Source organism: Erythrolamprus reginae, chromosome 3, assembly GCF_031021105.1.
Source record: "Erythrolamprus reginae isolate rEryReg1 chromosome 3, rEryReg1.hap1, whole genome shotgun sequence".
NCBI classification, from domain to species: Eukaryota; Metazoa; Chordata; class Lepidosauria; order Squamata; family Dipsadidae; genus Erythrolamprus; species Erythrolamprus reginae.
The window spans coordinates 103,210,893-103,230,493 of record NC_091952.1 but is presented as its reverse complement, the minus strand read 5'-3'; the positions used below and the strand labels follow the sequence as shown (position 1 = coordinate 103,230,493).

Below are 19,601 nucleotides of genomic sequence, written 5' to 3'. Positions count from 1 at the left end.
GTAAGCAAAAGTAGTTCTGTGTTGTTAACTGTCAGTTCTGCTGTTTTTTCAAAGTTATGCTGTTAGGAAAAAAAATCTTGTTAAGTGGAGCAGGAGGAGGAATGTGAGGAATGCAACTAAGAGAGATAACAGACCAAGTGCATGTATGGAATGTGTTTGAATTACATGAGAGCAGAGAAATAAATGGAGTTTCTTTATTCATGAAATGATGCATTTAATGAGAGTTGTTTGTAATTGCTAAAGTTCTACCAGAAACCAGAACACAGGTTAACTAACAGAGGATGAAACTGGCTCTCTTGAGTCAAAACTATTTTTGTTGCCAATGGAAGGATTCTTCTAAACTTTCTCATTCATACATTGTATTGCCCTCACCTAGCAACAGTGATCCTAGATCAGATTCCTAGTTTTCTTAGAATTAAAAAAGTTTAACCAGGAAGAGTAGTAACACAACACATCTTTTACACATTATATAGCCTATTCTTAGAATTAGTCCCTTATGGAATACTTAGATAGATAGTTGCCTGTGCTCCCTTGAAAATAAACAAATCTTGAATCCCATTTTTTTCATGTAACGTTTTCACCTAGTTCAGGTTGATTTTTAAAAAAATACTCAATAACTGAGCTGTTTTGGGGATCTTAGTGAATATTCCTGCCTTAGTTTTCAAATGATGATGACGACTGTCCATCATGTTCAAAGAAGATCTTGATGTCTAACAGGTTGTGGTCTGTCCACAATGTGTCCACAGGTGGCTGGTAAGGCCTATATGGTCCCAAAATATTTGCACATGTTGGGCAGACATGTGTGGGCACCATTGTTGCAGCATTTGCAGCTCTGGCTTTGCAGAGTGGTCATTTCTCTTCTGCTATGATTGTTCTTCTGTCCTCAGATGTCTGGCAGCCCTGGTGGATCAGCACGTGCCATGTTGATTGATCTTGTACCAGGTTTTCCCAGGAGATGGTATCGATATCAAGGGACTTGAAGGAGTCTTTCAACATGTCTTTGTATCACTTTTTTTGTCTCCTGTGAGATCACTTTTTTTAGACAGCTTACCATAGAGGAGCTGTTTAGGGATGCAATGGTCTGGCATTCTTGCAACTTGGCCTGCCCAGTATTTCTGGACTTTCATCAGCAGGGTGTGAACTGATGGAAATTCAAATAATCATACAGTGATCATCGGCATCTACCAACATTCTGATCCATTTAAGTTTGCAACAAATAAAAGAAGTAATCAACTACACTCTGTGATTTATTTATTTATTTTGTTCTTTATACTTGCCAATGTATGTGAGAACAGATGTTCCTTTGACTGTTCCAGCTGCATTGCTAGCCAAACAACCATAGACCCCTTTATCCTTGGGTACTGTGTTTTTTATAATTAAAGTACCTCCAGGAATTAACCTGTACCTGTTAATAAGAAATCGTTAGATCAATCTGATGCTGTTATTATTTTTAAAAAAGAAAGAATACCATAATAACAGTTTGAAACAGTGCAGTTTTCATTTCTGCAAACACCATTCTTATTAAAGGACAGATGTGCCTATTTCATATTATAAGAAATAATTTCCAGAGCAATTTTTAGAAAACAACGGTTGTTGATGTTTGAAAAAGTCTCAAGACTGCTTACTGTTTAGTTTGTCAATCATAACAGCAAAAGAAAAGATAAATGCATAAGTCCAATTACATAGCCTAAACTAGGGCTATCAAATTCCCGGCCCAAGTGCCGGATGTGTCACATTATGGCCATGCCCATGTCCAGTTTAGCAAAGGGAGAGGGACTCGTCAATAAAGCCAAAATTTTTACTGCCACACTGTGAGTGTGGCTTATTTTGTGGATGTGGCTTAATGGTCATGTGACTGGATAGGAGTGGCTAGCTGGACATGTGATCAGGTGCGCGTGGCTTTAACTATCATCATCGTTCAAGTGAACTATTAAGTCTTTGATTTACAATCTTACCAATGTCGCTCTCTGTGGTGACAATTTGCTTTGCGTTTCCCATGCTCTCCTTCCTGGATCACACACACCACCTCAGGCTGGGTGAATGGGTGCTGTCAGAAGCATAAATGCTGCCAGCACCGTTTCCCCCCATGCCGTCTGCTTGCACCTTAGATGGGAGGGGGCCACATGAGGCTGGAGGGGAGCCGGGCAGGAGAGAAGGAAGCTCGTCCACAGCCAGGAAGGAGAAAAGAGGAAAAAAGCAAGGAGCTCAGATGCAACAGCAGCAACAGGGGGGAAAAAGGAAAGCCGAGCCGAGACCAGTAATCCAGGAAGTGACAGCCACCGATCAGCTGGAGCTGCGTACACATCTTCATTTCCACCGGTGAAACTGTGTTCCACCCCATCCTGCCTGCTGCCCACCCCAGGAGTCATAATAGATCATGTGACAACACCATGATGATGTGAGTTTGACACCCATGGCTTAAACTCTTGAAATATCTCAGACATAATTCCCTATGCCCTTACCAATTTAATTCAGTTTATTATAGACCAGAGACCAGAACAATAAAAAAAAACACTCAGCAAATGTACAATCAAAATTTATAAAATAAAATAATGTATAACAGATAAAATATATGATAAAATCCAGTCTGTCAATTATACACAGTCTACAATACTAAAATTACAATCCATAAACTATGGGACCTGGGGTCGGTGTAATATTTAAAAGGGAAAGAAATAAGCAGGGTTTATCACTGGCTTTATTGATTAGGACTGAAGAGAGGAAAAAAATTAAAAAAATACTTGGGACATCAGACTGTCTACTCCACTCTGATGCTTTGCTCCTGTTTTAACATTGCCACTTGGTAGGGTTCATTCTGTTTCACCTCACTTCTGACCAGATCTTTTGTAACACCATCCTATTTCCTTATTGCCTACTGTTTTAGCCATGCAACTTGAAAGCCATTTACATGCCATTCCTGCTTATGGGTCTTCCCATGTTTGTCCAGAGAGGCTTTGCAGGGGTAAAAACCATAAATTCAGACAATGTAAATTATCAGGTAGCACCTTCCATGATCCTCTTACTAAAAATCACAAACTTAGGAAGTATCTATGTATTTTCTGGCAGGCCAGCAAAGTTCTGAAAGTATATAATAAGGACCTCTTCTTATTAAATTTCATAACAGACATAAATTGTTGATAAAAGAGAGTTTCATTCATTGTTTTGTCTCAGCGATGGCAACATTGCTGGTGGATAGAGGGAGAAAGACCTTGAACTTACCTATTGGATGCCATAAGGAAGATATCATTATGTGTCCATACCACAGTTGGCTTTGGGTAGCCTGTTGCAGAGCAACTGATAGATACCTCAGACGCTTCAGTAAATGACTGATTCTTGGGTGATACAATAACTTTTGGGGGCTCTGTTAAATAAAATAGAACACAAATTGATTATTGATGTTTTTCCATGCCAATTTGCCTTGCATCCATTGTTCTGCATACATGAAAATGTTATATAATTCCTGAAACCCAGAAACAGTTTTATCGCATTAATACATCTGTATCAGATTGGTAATTCAACCAAATAAGTTTCAGAAAGAATTCTTTTCACTAAGTTCCTAATGGCTTTTCTTTAAGGACTTTCACTAAAGTTCTGGGAGTATCAATTTCCCACCATTTGCTGGAGAGACGGAGTAACGACACGGACACCAGAGCTGGATTTAAAATTGGGTCATTTTTATTAACATAAATTTGCATAATTTATTCAAATACTTTGCATAAATTAGCATAAACAACTATGACCCGGAAATGGACCTGCAGGGTCAAACAAATACTTCCGGGGCGGAAATGACGTTATGCCAGCAAACATTCCTGGGCAACTCATGGGCGTATCTCGATGCAAGGTCCAGGTGAGGGCCAGGCCGTCACCTGTGACCTTTTCTGCCATGCTGTGCATGAGGGGGGTCCCACCGGCTAACCCGAATCGGGGAATTAAAGGTGCAGGACCCAAAGACAGGTTCCCCCCAGCTGCTCAGGCAGAAACTCCCTCCATGAGCTTGCGGAGAACCTGTCAATCATCCCCAAAGATGCCCAAGGGAGAACGCGCGGTTGCTAAACCACCCAATTTTCCGCCCCTAACCTGCCTACCCAAATGACCAAAGGTAAGCCAATTAACCTAATTAATGCAAGCACCCCCTAACCGCACATCCGTCACCCCAGTGTGGAATGGGCGAAAAAACAGCTCAGCTAAGAGGCAGAACTGCAAAAAATTCCCATTCGGCCCCCTAAGGGCGACCCCGAAGCACACTGCAAAATAGTGGAGGGCGGGCGGGTGTCTGCTCAGGAGCTCAGTCCGGGCGAAAAGGGAGAGCCCCGGGCCTGCTCGCCCTTATATAGGGCAAGCAGGCCCCGCCCGGACCAATCAGGGCCTGGCCAATCAGGCCCTGATCTCCCGAGCGAAGTCTCGCATCGCGAGACTTCGCCCGGGATCCAAAATGGCGGCCGCCATGAGGGACCGTGTCTCCCGGTCCCTCCAGCAAAGCCTGCCTGCCGGGTAAGTCCGGCGCTGCCCTTGCTGGAGAGACGGAGTAACGACACGGACACCAGAGCTGGATTTAAAATTGGGTCATTTTTATTAACATAAATTTGCATAATTTATTCAAATACTTTGCATAAATTAGCATAAACAACTATGACCCGGAAATGGACCTGCAGGGTCAAACAAATACTTCCGGGGCGGAAATGACGTTATGCCAGCAAACATTCCTGGGCAACTCATGGGCGTATCTCGATGCAAGGTCCAGGTGAGGGCCAGGCCGTCACCTGTGACCTTTTCTGCCATGCTGTGCATGAGGGGGGTCCCACCGGCTAACCCGAATCGGGGAATTAAAGGTGCAGGACCCAAAGACAGGTTCCCCCCAGCTGCTCAGGCAGAAACTCCCTCCATGAGCTTGCGGAGAACCTGTCAATCATCCCCAAAGATGCCCAAGGGAGAACGCGCGGTTGCTAAACCACCCAATTTTCCGCCCCTAACCTGCCACAGGAGCGGGGGTCAGATCTCTATCTTGGCCCCCCGACTCCCCCCTCTAGCTGCGCCAGCTCACGCAGAGACCGCTGCAGGTCCTGTAGGAAGATGGTGTTCCCCTGTTCAGACAGATGAACGCCATCATCACGGTAGAGCCATGGCTGGTCTATTGATATAAGGGGATGAGGTATTACCACTCCACCCAATTCTCTAACCGTTTTACCCATAGCCCTATTCACCCGTCGCCTAGCCCGGTGAATGGCCCTAAGGGAAGAGGCATCCCTCCACACAAGCCTAGGTAATATTTCTGACCACACCACTTGCGTGGTGGGCCAGACCTCACGAAGCCTTCGCAGGTCTTCGCGTGCCTGGATGAGCAGCGCCAGGCCTCCCAGTATGCACAGGTCATTGCCACCTAAGTGCAATACCAGCCACCTGGGTGCGGCCACAGGACGCTGCCCACCCAGACCCCTTTGGGCGCGACTCCAGGAGCCGCCCCCCATATTGCCGGGCGCAGCCACAGAATGCTGACCGCCCAGCAACGCCGGTAGGAGACCCTCCCACCGCATACCTCTCCGGTCCATCCAGGTAACGTTGACCCACCGCCCCAGGGACAGGTGGGTCCCGATGGCGCTCCTGGCTGCCGCGCGGCCGGCCCAGAAAATCATGCTGTGGCCACACAGCAGCGCCGTCGGTTTCGTGTTAGCCTGGGGACCTGCAAGAGGACACAGACACAGAGAGGTTACCTAGCCTAAGCCCTGCCTGGGATCCTCAGCGGGCCTAACATAACCCAAATATGCCGCTGACCGCCAGCGGCCGATCTCCCAAATCCGATGGGCCGGGAAACCAGAAAGTGCCGCGCTAGTGGCGGCGCCGATACGGAACGAATGCGTTCCATAACCGGCGGGATCCATGCCCACCTGGGCCATCGCCCTAGATACTAAAGCCCAGAATTGGAAACGGGTCAGAGGGGTACCGTCACAATGCCTAAACAGGTACCCCTGACCTGACCCCCTCATACCACAATAAAGCCGTAGGGCGGCCACCGGACACACTGACTGGTCGGTGGCCGCACTAAGTTGTAAGGTAACCCCTCTGCGTAGCTGATCCGTTTTAGACCTCCTCACTACAAGGGGCACCCCCCCTTGTCTAAAGGCCAGATCAGCAAACTGGAAGGCCCGGAGCGAAGTGTCAGCCTGAGACGAAGCCATGGCCTCGCTGACCCGAAGGGCCCCAAAGAACATGACACAGGCCGCTGCCCTAAAAAGACGGGCCTCGTACAATGAGGAACACAGACTGTCAAAAACCACGTTGATTAAAGACAGCTGCTCCACCGTCAGAGCCTGACGAGTGTCACCTGGGGCCCCCGCTTGCTCCCTAAGCCAGCCTTCCAGCATCTTCCGGATGCGAAAGTCACCCGAAAGATCTGCAAACCCCCCCGCCTTGGACAGAAAGGCGAGGCCGGCTAACCGGGACCGGATCGTCCTAACTGACAGGCCACGCTGCCTGAGTTGGACGCAAAACTCGGCCAAATGCTCTACAGGGACAGGCCAACTAAGCTGGTAACCCCTGCCCTGCCTAAACTCCCCAAACTCCTTACCTGCACGCTGGTATGCCCTGAGGGTGCCGGGCGCTACAGACAAGGAGATTGCCCGGGATGCCTCATCTCTCCACCACTCTGGATCCCCCCCAGACTCCAGAGGTGGCTGGGGAACGCTTCTGGCAACTCTCGGGCCCACGGGGCCAGGGTCCGAAACCTGGACAACTGACCACGGGACAAGGCATCAGCAACCCCGTTATCCAACCCGGGGACATGCTTAGCCAAAAACAATGCGTTTAGAGACAAGGACCTGTGCACAAAATGGCGGACAAGCCGCATGACCCTGTCGCTCTTTGAGGACAGGGCATTCGCCACATGGACAACCGCTAGGTTGTCACACCAAAAGTGCACGGTCTTGTCCCTAAACTGCTCCCCCCAAAGCTCTAAGGCCACTATTAAGGGGAAGAGCTCCAAGAACGTCAGGTCCTTAACCAATGAAGAGGCACTCCATTCCGGAGGCCATGCCGACCAGCACCACTGGTCACCTAACACCACCCCGAAACCACAAGTCCCCGCGGCGTCAGAGCAGAGCTGCAACTCAGCTTCCAACAGAAGCTCGTGCCTCCAGAAAGACAACCCATTAAATCTATCCAAAAAATCCCGCCACACGCCGAGGTCAGCCCTGACCCCAGCGCAGAGGCGGGTACGATGATGGGGCAAACGGAGCCCCTTCATCGCATCATACAACCTCCTGGAAAAAGCCCTTCCAGGAACAACTACCCGACAGGCAAAATTAAGAATGCCTGCCAATTCCTGAAGCTGCCGTAGGGTCACCTTCCGGCAGCCCAGGACCTCATCATGCTTCCGCTTAATCTTTACCAACTTTTCTAGGGGCAATCTAGAAGATTGCTCCTCTGAGTCCAATTCAATACCCAGAAAGGTAATCCTGGTGGCGGGGCCTTCGGTCTTCTCAGAGGCTAAAGGCACCCCTAATTGAGCACAAAGGGCTTCGAAGTCCCGCATCAAAGCAAAACATTGCTCTGAATGCGCAGGCCCCGCCAACAGGAAATCATCAAGGTAGTGAACGACCGTACCCAGACCACTTTGCCTCCTGAGCGCCCACTCCAAGAAGGTGCTAAAACTCTCGAAAAGCGAGCACGAGACAGAGCACCCCATGGGCAAAGCTCTGTCCACGTAATAACCCCCCTCGAAATGGAAGCCCAACAGCTCAAAGTCGTCTGGGTGTATGGGGAGGAGCCGGAATGCCGACTTAATGTCGCATTTACCCATAAGGGCTCCCACCCCACACTTCCTAACCATAGTCACGGCTGCATCAAAGGATGCATACCGGACTGAACACAACTCGTCAGGAATGAAATCATTCACTGACTCCCCTTTTGGAAAAGACAAATGGTGAATCAACCTAAATTCACCACTCGCCTTTTTGGGGACCACACCTAAGGGAGACACCCGAAGATTCGGGAAGGGCGGCTCCGAGAAGGGCCCGAGGACCCTGCCTTCGGCAACCTCCTTCCCAATCTTCTCCCTAACAATGTCTTCATGACCAACAACCGACCTAAGGTTGTCAGACATGAAGGCCTTCCTAACACCCTGGTAAGGGATCCTAAATCCCTCTGAAAAACCTAGCAAGAGAGCGGCCGCTCTCGAGCGAGGGTGGTAGTCGCCCAACCAACCCTCAAGCACCACTAAATTAATTGGGCTGGGCCCCTTTTCCCCCAGCAGGTGGGAGAGGCTTTGGGAGACCCGAGCCTTTCTTTTCAATCCCCTTCTTGGGGCGGGGGCACACGGCTGCGGAATGGTTTCCCCCACAACTTCCGCAGGCGTGACGAAACCTGCAAATGGGGCGGAAACACGCCCCCTTTGCAGCGAACTCGTGACACACTAAAGAGGCCCCTTTTCCAACGGCACCCGCCACGGCCTTGGCCGGCGCGGGCGTCGCAGGCTCCTCTTCCATAAAGTGACCGCTATCGGTCCTATCACAGCCCTCCTTCCCTGACATATGCGTGGCCTGGAACCACAGGTCCGGTACCACCATATCCCAAGGCAAGTAGGGGTCATGGGCAATACGCATCCTGAACCCCTTGTCGTAATGCCTCCATATGGTGCCCCCATATTCAAAATGGGCCCTCGCTATAAGGTCGATGTACTTCAGCAAGGCAGCGGCCCTACCCGGCTGCCTCTGAATTACCACCGACGCAAAGGTCAGAAAGGCATACAGCCACGAGCTGAAGCATTTCGTGACCTTTGTCTTTTTAACCTTCTCCCCAGGGACCACCTCCTTGTCCTGTTTAGGGACCTCCCTGTTCAAAATGGAGAAAAGATCAACGTACTCACCCCGCCAGATTGCCTCCTTAACTGACGGGTGAAGATGGTACCCTAAAGGTGTCGCGGGCAACCCACAAGGGATGGCCCCAGGCTTGATGCTGGCGAACGGGTCCCACACCGTGGTGGCCCCCGAGCCCAGCACCCCAAGCCCCGGTGGATACATAAACGGGACCGGTGGCATAATGGCCGGTGGAGGAGGGATCCAACCCCCCACCCCCGCCCCAGGTGGGACAGGTACCCCCGGCGCCCCCACTGGCGGAGCCGGCGGGGACCAGACCTGTCCACAGGTGCCTGCAGCAGACCCCATGAAGCTGTTGCCACCCCCCCAAAGCTGGCGGGATGAACCCGGGACCCTGGATGGGCAGGAGCGGTGATGTGCCTACATGTGGTGCAACCTCACCTGCCCCGTAAGGGGTAGAAGCCATCCACGGTGGGCCCATCCTGATTGGGCCCTGGAACGATGACCACTGCCCAGGCTGGGCCATCTGCCCAGCGTGGCCCGTCTGCCCGGTGCTGCCCGTCTGTCCGGTGCCAGCCATCTGCACGTCGTGGGCCACTTGCCCTGCTGGGGCCGACTCCTCTTTGGGGTCTGCGCCCCATGCTGCGGTGGCAGCCGAGGAAAGCCCCTCCGGGCCTGCCCCCGACCGCCACCTCTCCAAATCGTCGAGCCGCTCCAGGACCCTGGCCCAGGAGAGAGAAGGGGACACCTCGGGTTGAGGGACTGTGGGGATAAACCCAACCACCCCCCCCACCGGGATCCCCCCCGGGGGCCCCTCTGCCGCCGCCCGAGCCCGGGCAGACGGCCTGGCAGCCCTCCTAGGCCGCACCACAGGTTGGGCCGGGAGGGCCTTAGCTGGCCGCTTTTTAGGGGCCATACCACCAAATCTAATTTTATACAATAAGGAATAGGGCGGGACCAAGCCCTCCCCCAACGGGCCCTGCACCACTGGAACAAGGCCTGCCCGAAACAGCAGGCCTCAGTAGTGCAAACCCACCCAGGAAGCCAATCCCCCCTTCCAATGGGCGACAAGGCCGAACACCAGGCCTTTATCCCAGGCCTCAAGCCACCCAGCGACCCCCGCGGGCCCGCGAGGCCACCAGAAGGCAGCACCTCCCTCCCTCTACAAGGAACAATGAGGCTCCAAACCGGAGCGGAGCCCAGCCGATGCTGGCTCCGCTGATGCTGCAAAAGGCTTTTCGCCACACCACAGGCCACAAAATGGCGCCTCGCACGAGGTCGCCAAACAAAATGGCCGCCGGAGCAGAACGACCGAACGTCTGCTCAGGAGCTCAGTCCGGGTGAAAAGGGAGAGCCCCGGGCCTGCTCGCCCTTATATAGGGCAAGCAGGCCCCACCCGGACCAATCAGGGCCTGGCCAATCAGGCCCTGATCTCCCGAGCGAAGTCTCGCATCGCGAGACTTCGCCCGGGATCCAAAATGGCGGCCGCCATGAGGGACCGTGTCTCCCGGTCCCTCCAGCAAAGCCTGCCTGCCGGGTAAGTCCGGCGCTGCCCTTATCTTCATATTTCCAGAAAACATAATCTTTTTTGGTACATTAGTATGAATGGTGTACAGTTAAAGTTTGATTCTAGTGTATTTTATGTAATAGTTGATTCGATTCATTGTTCAGTACATCTTAATCTATGAGCTAACTTGGAAATATGGATTTCCTGAGAAGACATCATTAATCTATCCATTTCAGAGATAGAGAATGAGTAAATAAGTCTACTAGATGTTATTTTATATTAAAAATTAATAGTCAATTTGTATTGTTCCATTGTTGACATATGGTACACAAATAAGTAATTAATCCAGAATACAGACACTCAACCCTTTGGTTTACATTTTGTTTAAAAAGGATTAAAAAGCAATGAAGTTTCACAGGGATTGGATTTATTTATCATGCTAAGCCATTACATATTTTGTTCAATTTTGGCTTAGCTGCTGTAGTATATTCACCATACTTTATGAATTAGAACTGTTCTCTAAACCCACTAGACTAGTATTGTTTGTTCCACTAAGCATGCGTAAAGCAAACAATGGCTTAGTATGATGTGTGATCACATGTGGCAATTGTGTTTGCAATAGATTAATAGGGTGTATTATGTGGCAAAACTCAGGAAAAGCAAGCATATGAGCACAAGTCCAAAATCCTGCTACCAATTTGCACATATCCAATGTTCTCCACACTTTATGAGTTTACTTCGGGAAATATCAATGAAACCTGAAAGTGACTTACATTGCTTTAAAAACATGGGTAGAAAGACATATCTGATAGGCTAAGAAGTTCTAGAATGAAAGACCAGGACCAAATCCAAATAGATCTATATTTTGTTTTCAATGTATCTGACAGAATTGTTCCAAAGTGATCTGCCATGTGGAATGTTGCCTGAGCTATTTTAATTCCTTTTTAAACATTGCCAGTAAAAGGCTACGAGATGCTTTAAATGCTTTGTGGGTTGAAGGAAGATCAACTCTTCTACTGACATTTGGAAAATAAAATTGGTTCATGTGAAAGTACACACTGTGCTTTAACATCACCTCTCCTGACAAATATAGTGTTATTTTATTACACAGTACATTAAAAATTCAAAAGTAAGGTTTTTTTTTAATTAAGAAATGTTTTTATATATTATAGGGGTTTGGTTGCAAAAAATCAACAAAAAATACTGTAATATGCAGCACACCAACATCTGGAGTAATTACTAGCTTTGGGTTTTTTTAATCCTAGCAGTAGCCAAATGACATGGTGACAAAGAAAAAAATGTTATGTACTATGTCACAGCACCGTGATAATTCCCAGATTATTCTTTTGTCTATGAGGTCTCCTTCACCTTCTTCAATTTAAGACATTTTCTCAAGCATTTTATCTTTCTTGCTTAGAGTCCCTCATACCTTGATCATGGCTGTGTGGATAGTTGCAATGCATTTTACATAGGTCTGCCTTGAAAACTATCCAGAATTTGCAATTGGTCCAGAATGCAGAGATGCAATTAATATGAATGTATTTGAATATGGACATGTAACAACACTACTTCATGAGCTGCACTGGCTCCTATAAAGTTTTTGGGTGCAATCCAATGTGATTACAATCTATAAAACCATTCAAGGAACAAGGCTGAATTATTGAATGCAGCTGAGTTCATATCTTGTTTTCTTAGGATTGTTAGGTGTGTGGGTTTTTAAAACAATTTTTAAAGAATAAATTCACAAGTTGAACTGCAGTAAATTGCAGGGGGTATTTTTGTTTGGTTTTTTTCCGTATTGAAAAGAACTTTTGTTTCTTTGCCTGATGAATATATTGTCAGTTTGATTTTGATGTTGTCCATCTGGTTTTATTCAAGTATTCAAATAAGGGATTTGCAATAAATATTTAAATTTTCTTGGCAAAGTTCTATTACTCTTTCTCCTGCTTTGCTTTGTACACTGATTTTTCCATTATTCCAGATCATTTATTTTGTACGCTAGTTTTCACATTATTTCAGGTGCTGTTCTAATTTTACTATACAAGAACACAAATACACACACACACACACACTGCAGTCACAGGCTGATGACTACCCGTATTGTGTTGATATGGCTCTGGTTGTGATCCATATAGAATTTAAGTTATATTTGTAGCTTGATTTTTAAAATATATTCATATTGTAGCAAGGAATTACCTTTACCATCAATGTTAATGCTAACACTTAAATGTTATCCTTTCACACTTTATTCCATGCTTCCAAACAAACAAAAAAGTTCTGTTCTGATTCATTTAAGAATAAGAATTTATTTTTATTATTAAATTAAATATATATACGTTATAAAAATAGAATTGATAAACCAGATTAAAGTGGCATTAACAGAAAAAGAACAATTATTATTATTATTATTATTATTATTATTATTATTATTATTAAAACTATATATTGTCTGTTTTTTCATGTTACCTTGCACTGTAAGGAATACAGATGCCCTGGTGAAACCACCTTCATTAGAAGCCACACAGTTGTAGTCTCCTGCATCTGAGATTTTGACTGTTTTGATTTCAAGAGAGAGATTGCTCATCATTCTCATCCTCAAGGGCTCCAGGTGTTTCACATTCCTGTTACCTCTGTGCCAGGTGAGATTGTAACGCACTGTGCTCATAGTTAAGCATGTAAGGATGGCTCTGTCACCAGGAGGGACAGTAATATTGTTAGGAACCTGTATGATAGGTGGGGGCTCTGTGCAGAAAAACAAGAAAAAAAAGATTTGTTTGATCAAAAAGTCAGTGAAAGAGAAGATAAATTCTCAATTAATTAAGCAAGAGGTCCTTCTTGTTTGAGCCCCAAAGGCACAGCTGGATCCTCTTTATTGCCTCCAAACTCTCCTTGTCTACTCACCTGACTCTTCCTCCACCATTAGAGTTTCACGTTAGGTGTTGTTGTTGTTGTTTTAAGGAAAGAGTTCCTGGGAATATTAATTGTAACCTCATTAAATATTCCCAGGAAAAAACACCTAATGTGAAACTGTAGCGGTGGAGGAAGAGGAGATGGTTTCTCCCATGCAGCTGAATCAATCAAATGATGCCTTGGGAAACATGTAACTATTGAGAGCACCAGAGAAGCAAGAACATGTTTTAGTGGCCACTAAAGAAGGTTTGTATTGTTTCAACTCCTACAACTTACGTTCCTAGATTTTTTTTTCTCTGCTAAAAGGTCATGAATTTTAAAATATTTTTAAAATACCCTCTCTTCAGCAATAAAATCGATTACTAGACTTTCAATATCAAAGTTTTATAGTCTCCCCAGTTTATGGAGACTGTAGGAAAATAGGCTCTGTTAACAAAGTGGCACCATAGAATATTCGGTTCAATCATTTGTCTGAATTACTATAAACACTCTATTATTGGCATTTATTCTTGCTTCCTAATTATTTTTAGAAAGACTTACAGTTCAAAACTAAACAAACGCCATACTTTGTCTACTTTTATTTACAAGTTTCATTTATCTTCCTTAATATCCTGCTTCTCTCAAAATAAGACATCCCCTGATAATAAGCCCAATTGGGCTTTTGAGTGCATGGCAATAAGGCCAAATGCTTATTTCAGGGTTAAAAAAAAATATAAGACAGAGTCTTATTTTCAGGAAAGCATGGTTGATATTGTTGTGGTTGGCTCACGTCCAGCCTCTGTGATCATGGACTCTGAGGAGGATGAACCGGATACAAGTTGCCTTTTGAAAAAAGTCCTTTTGGGACTACCTTAATAGGATTGAGTTTATTTCTGAAGGCATGTTAATATAATGCACATGTGTGTATTTTAAAATTCCTGCCATTGTGATGATTCTGTCTCTGTTCTTGAACTGTGTAATTTTAAAATATTTATAGAATAATTTTTGTTAGCTGAGTTATTATATTTGTAACATTTTATCATCTGTATCGGTTATATTTGTAACATTTTATCATCTGTATCATATGATATGAAACACTCAATTCTACAGATATTTCCTTGATTTTTTCCCCATTAGTTAAAATAGGTAGTAATGTTTCCTGCATTCCCCTGAATAAAATTTGTTGGTTGCTATACATTAATAATGGTATAGTGTAAGTAAATATAGATGAAATAGATGAAATAGATTGAGCATGCTAAACATAGGAAATAATTGATTGCAAGCTATTTTTGAACTTTGTGGAAAATAATCCAAGAGCTACATACAGTTTTAGGATTATAGGTTACCCACCTCTGAGGACAATTTATTTATGGTTATATTATGAGAAATGATCACTTGAAATGAGAAATAGAAAAATTGTGGAAACCACAGATGCTTTAAGAATTTGTTATTTGCAAATGCCAAAATAAACTAATTTGACTTATGCCTCCTATACTCCCTACACTAAGGAAATGGTTTCTTAATATGCCATCATCATTATAAATAGTAATAATAGTAATAATAGTAGTACTATTATTATTGCCTTTAAATTTATTATAACACCAACTCCAGTGGACTCTAGATGCAGTCACATTTTCCCACATAAACATCTTAATTTACAGGACAAAACATCAAAGACATACAAAACTTCAAGTAAAAATGCATTATAATCTCATTTGTTTTATAACATTCCACCACAATAAATATATGTGAGAAGCAATAGTAATTAGAGCTAACCTGATACATCAAAAAATGTCTCTGCTTGTCCTGTACCCACAGTACTGCTAGCGATACATTCATAATAGCCCTCGTCCAAAAGAGATACTTTGACAATCTCCCAATTTACAATAGCAGATTCTCTGCAACACAATAACAGTAAGAAAATATTCAGAAATTCAAAAAAAAGAACCAAAACCAAACCCTATATTCTTGGCTATAGGATCCCTTCATGGCATCGGACCAGAATACCTTTGGAACCACCTTCCGCTGCATGAATCCCAGTGACCGATTAGGACCCACAGATTTGGCTTTCTCCAGGCCCTGTCAATGAAACAATGCCATCTGGCGGGACCCAGGAGAAGAGCCTTCTCTGTGGCGGCCCCAACCCTCTGTAATCAACTCCCCCTGGAGATCAGGACTGCCTCCACCGTCCTTGCCTTTCACAAACTCCTAAAAACCCATCTTTGCCGCCAGGCATGGGGAAATTGTTCTTTTTTAATCATTGGATTTGTATTGTGTATTGTTGTTGTGAGCCACTCCGAGTCTTCTGAGAGGGGCGGCATACAAATCTAATAAATAATAATAACCCCATGTGCAAAATCTGCATTGCTCCCATACCATCTCCATAATTCATACCAAAAACAGGATACTAGAACTGGAACAGAAGAAGACAATTGAGTGCAAGACATTTGTTGTTCAACCAAATTTAGGCAAAAGGAGTTTCTATTATTTCTATGTAGCTTGGACTACCCCAGCAATTTTATATATTCCTTATCCTATCTTCTTTCCAACTAACTAGCTCTAGTGGACTGATCATCCATAGTCCTAAATTGTGCAAATAAAAAAAGTATCAATTAAAGATTAAAAACAAATTGTAACGCAGCAGGGTTATGTCACTGAAAACACAGAACATTTAAATAAATACAATGTAGCTTCTGTTTTTAAAAACACACAGTACATGCTCTAATTATTATTTTAATGAATTGTATCATCTTTCCCGTATGAAAATACTTCCCCAAAATTTAAGTTGATGGATGCTAAAAAAAAAACCTGCTTCAAAAACCTGCATTCCTCATAAATGTTGAATGTATCAATATATCAGAAGCGTTGCTTTAAAAAAAAAATCAAGCAATTGGATCTTTCCTGATTTGTAGACTGAAGAAATAAATATGATGATGTGTTTTCCAGATCTCACACCAATTTTTTCTCCAATTTGATATTTGCCAGACATATTTAACTTCAATTCCCATAATCCAAAATGTTATGGCAGTTGGAGAACTTAAATCCAGTGTATCTGGAAGGTACAAGACTGGAAAAGTCCTATAAAACCTGGGTGTCAAACTCGCTGTGTCATGTGACTTTTGTGATATTTTTCCATTTGCGGAGATGGGCTGGGATTGGCCTATGCATGATGCATCCAGCCCAAGGGCAGCCAGTTTGACATCCCTACTGTATAATATTCTATGAATAATATTCATTCACTGAAAATAATAAAAATCATTTTGTGAAGGAACTATTAAGATCAAAATATTAAAATATTATCTCTGCATTCATTTAATCAAAAAAATGACATAATATAGAACTTGAACTGTTTTAAACATTATTTATTGATTTATTCAGAATATTTAAATACTTTTTAAATTTAACATGTATTCAATTAAGTAAATTAATATTTTTAATTCACACAAAAGCACAGACTTTGGAGGCAAAATCAGAACAACCATGCAAATCTCATTACTTCAGACTGAACTATCAGTCCAGCTATTTTATTATTTAATGTAATCAACATGTAACAAGACATAACAATAATCAAAAGGGGGGAAAACCCAAACAATTGAATCACTGGAGTTTAAAAGCAGAATTACACACCCAAGGAAGTATGTCTCTAGAATGACTTAATAAAAAGATTGTGTAATAAATTGGCAGCAATTTATATAGTTGGATTACAACATCCATATTGTTAATTGATTAATCCAACAAATTGCCATAATGGAAATTAATCACACTATTGCTTATTTTGGAAGTACACAGGAAATCCCTCAAACTGTTTCTGCTTCCTTTTTTATGTTTTAGCATTATGAAATGCAGTTTAAATATTCTTTGCTTATACAAAGGGTCTTAAAGAATAATGATTGCTATTGTTTTGAAACATATAATGCCTACAAAATTGAATCCAGACTGAAATCAGTGGGTCAAATTAGTTATGACTTAATCCCATTAAGTATGATTGACTTAATCCAGATTGGAACATAATATAATTAGATCACTGTTTTCAAAATATCTAAGAAATCTTTTCCATATTTATTTTGGGAATAACCTGTTACAGAGAACAAGTTATAAAATGTTATAAACTATCCATACAATGTGTTTGCATTCCAGTGCAAAACCTAACATCCATGCTGTTGTATTCTAAGGAGAGAGAGAGGAAATAATGGTTAACGGTCATTTCAGGTCATCCCATTATTAGCAGTGTCTGATGACTATCAGAGAAAGCAGAATTCAGATATTGTGAACAGACAGCAAACTGAATAATTTGTCAATATTTAATTTTTACTATGTGTAAAAGGAAGAGTTGGCTCTAGGATTTTATTCATCCTGAACTAAAGCACACAAACCATTTCTTTATATCATTGTTTTGATATGATGGATAGGTATACTACAAAAGTCTCAGAATTACCAGTTGGTGGTTTAAATGCTGGCCGGCGTTTGCAGTGAGAGCTGGGAGGGACAGCTTTCTTCCCACATGGCTGGGTGATCCCCAGAGCATGCTGGGATCACCCAGAATACCCTAGGCCGGGAGGTGAAACCCAGGCCTAGGGTAAAAATGCCTGCACCTCCCGGCCACAGTATTTTCAGAAGACTTTTGCTGGCACCTAGCCGCCCTCCCCTTGTCTCAGTGTGATTACTGGTCGCTGGTTGGGGCCAGGTAGGATTTTTTTATGGCTGAAGAGTGTTATTGTGCAGCTGTTTTTTCACCTATGCCACACTGAGATTCAGGAATGGGATTGGTTAAGGGGTGGTTTTTTCTAGCTACCTTTAGCCTCATTCGGCTTCCATTTGTCTTAATTCCCTCTGGTCACTGGGGTGGCAGGTGGGGCAGAAATGGGTATTAGCGGCAGCTGCATGTTCTCCTTTAGGGCATCTTTTGGAAGGTGATGGGCTGCCCCTCCCCAGAAGCTCCGGGCATGTAGGAGCTGAGTGATGGAGAGGGGGTGCCCTTGGGGCTCTCCTACTCAGGTCTTCTGAAGGGGATCTGGTGGGTGAGCCTTCCCACATGCCATAGTGGTGTGGCAGAGAGCAAGGGAAGGGCCATTGAACTCTCCCCTTACTTAGCAAGGAGCTTCACCCATAGTTGCTTAGAAATATTATTTGATAAGGAATTCCTCCCCGTTTAGGTTTTACCTCTGCAGGTATATTCATTTGTATAATAGAAGTGACCCATTAATACCCAGTTCTGTTGTCCATGTGTTTCTTTCCACATCCACCACAAATACATAAAACAATGAAAAAGCCCCTCCTTTTGCTAAATTTGCTTTACAGCATTATATAAGAATTTATAAGTTTAAATCATGTTTACATATTTTGCTAGTTACATGAATCTTACTGTATCAATTAGACTAATAACATATGTCAAATTATTTATTCAATATATCTTTACTATATTACTCTATATTATTACCTCTTTAAGGCATTTTCTAATGCCTTAAAATTCTCTATTGCCTTAAAAACATATGCCCTTAATTTCACATTATTCATAGTACAACTATTCTTCACAATAAGAGCACCAAAGTTTCACCATAATTTTATCCTTGCATAATAAAGGCAACTGTATTTTCTTCAATTAGAAAATATTTAGGAAAAATTACTTACTTGAAAAACTGATCCATTCCCAGTTTAATTCCATTTTTTCTAAAGTGAACAGTAAAAGGTATGAGGCTGTTTATGTGACAAGAAATATGACTTGGTTGCAAATAATATCCTGGGGTTTTCTTGGGCATGCTGACTTTTGGAGCATCTAGTGAAAAAAATGTCAAAGTGGTTATTTTTATAAAGGTTTACCTTGTAAATGTATTTAAGATGCCTATACAGTAAATACATAAGTCTGTCCATCTGTCTATTATCTATCTGTCTGTCTGTCTGTCTGTCTGTCTGTGTCTGTCTGTCTGTCTGTCTGTCTGTCTATCTATCTATCTGTCTGTCTGTCTGTCTGTCTGTCTGTCTGTCTTGTCTGTCTGTCTATCTATCTATCTATCTATCTATGTATCTATCTATCTATGTATCTATCTATCTATCTATCTCTATCTGTCTGTCTGTCTATCATTATCATCTACCATCTATCGATCTATTTATCATTATCTATTTATCATCTATAACTATCATCTGTCTATCATCTATCTACCATTTATCAATCTCAATATCATCTCTCTCTCTCTTCTCTCTCTCTCTCTCTTCTCTCTCTCTCTTCTCTCTCTCTCTCTCTCTCTCTCTCTCTCTCTCTCTCTCTCTATCTATCTATCTATCTATCTATCTATCTATCTATCTATCTATCTATATATATATATATATATATATATATCCGTCCATCCATCCATCTATCATCTGTTATCTGTCTGCCTGTAAAGCTAAAGATTAAGATAAAT

The 19,601-nt window shown here is 43.5% G+C and overlaps 1 protein-coding gene across 1 annotated transcript in view; it reads right to left on the bottom strand.

Annotated features, from left to right (window-relative positions):
• The window catches only part of HMCN1 (hemicentin 1), a 254,348-nt gene that overhangs the window by 174,155 nt on the left and 60,592 nt on the right, over window positions 1-19,601 (bottom strand). Inside the window, exons 9-13 of the mRNA XM_070749005.1 lie at window positions 18,832-18,976; window positions 14,980-15,101; window positions 12,781-13,056; window positions 3,220-3,361; window positions 1,278-1,405 (exon numbers count right to left, since the gene is read on the bottom strand). Coding sequence (XP_070605106.1) covers window positions 1,278-1,405; window positions 3,220-3,361; window positions 12,781-13,056; window positions 14,980-15,101; window positions 18,832-18,976 — 813 coding nt within the window. The remainder of the gene's footprint in view (window positions 1-1,277; window positions 1,406-3,219; window positions 3,362-12,780; window positions 13,057-14,979; window positions 15,102-18,831; window positions 18,977-19,601) is intronic.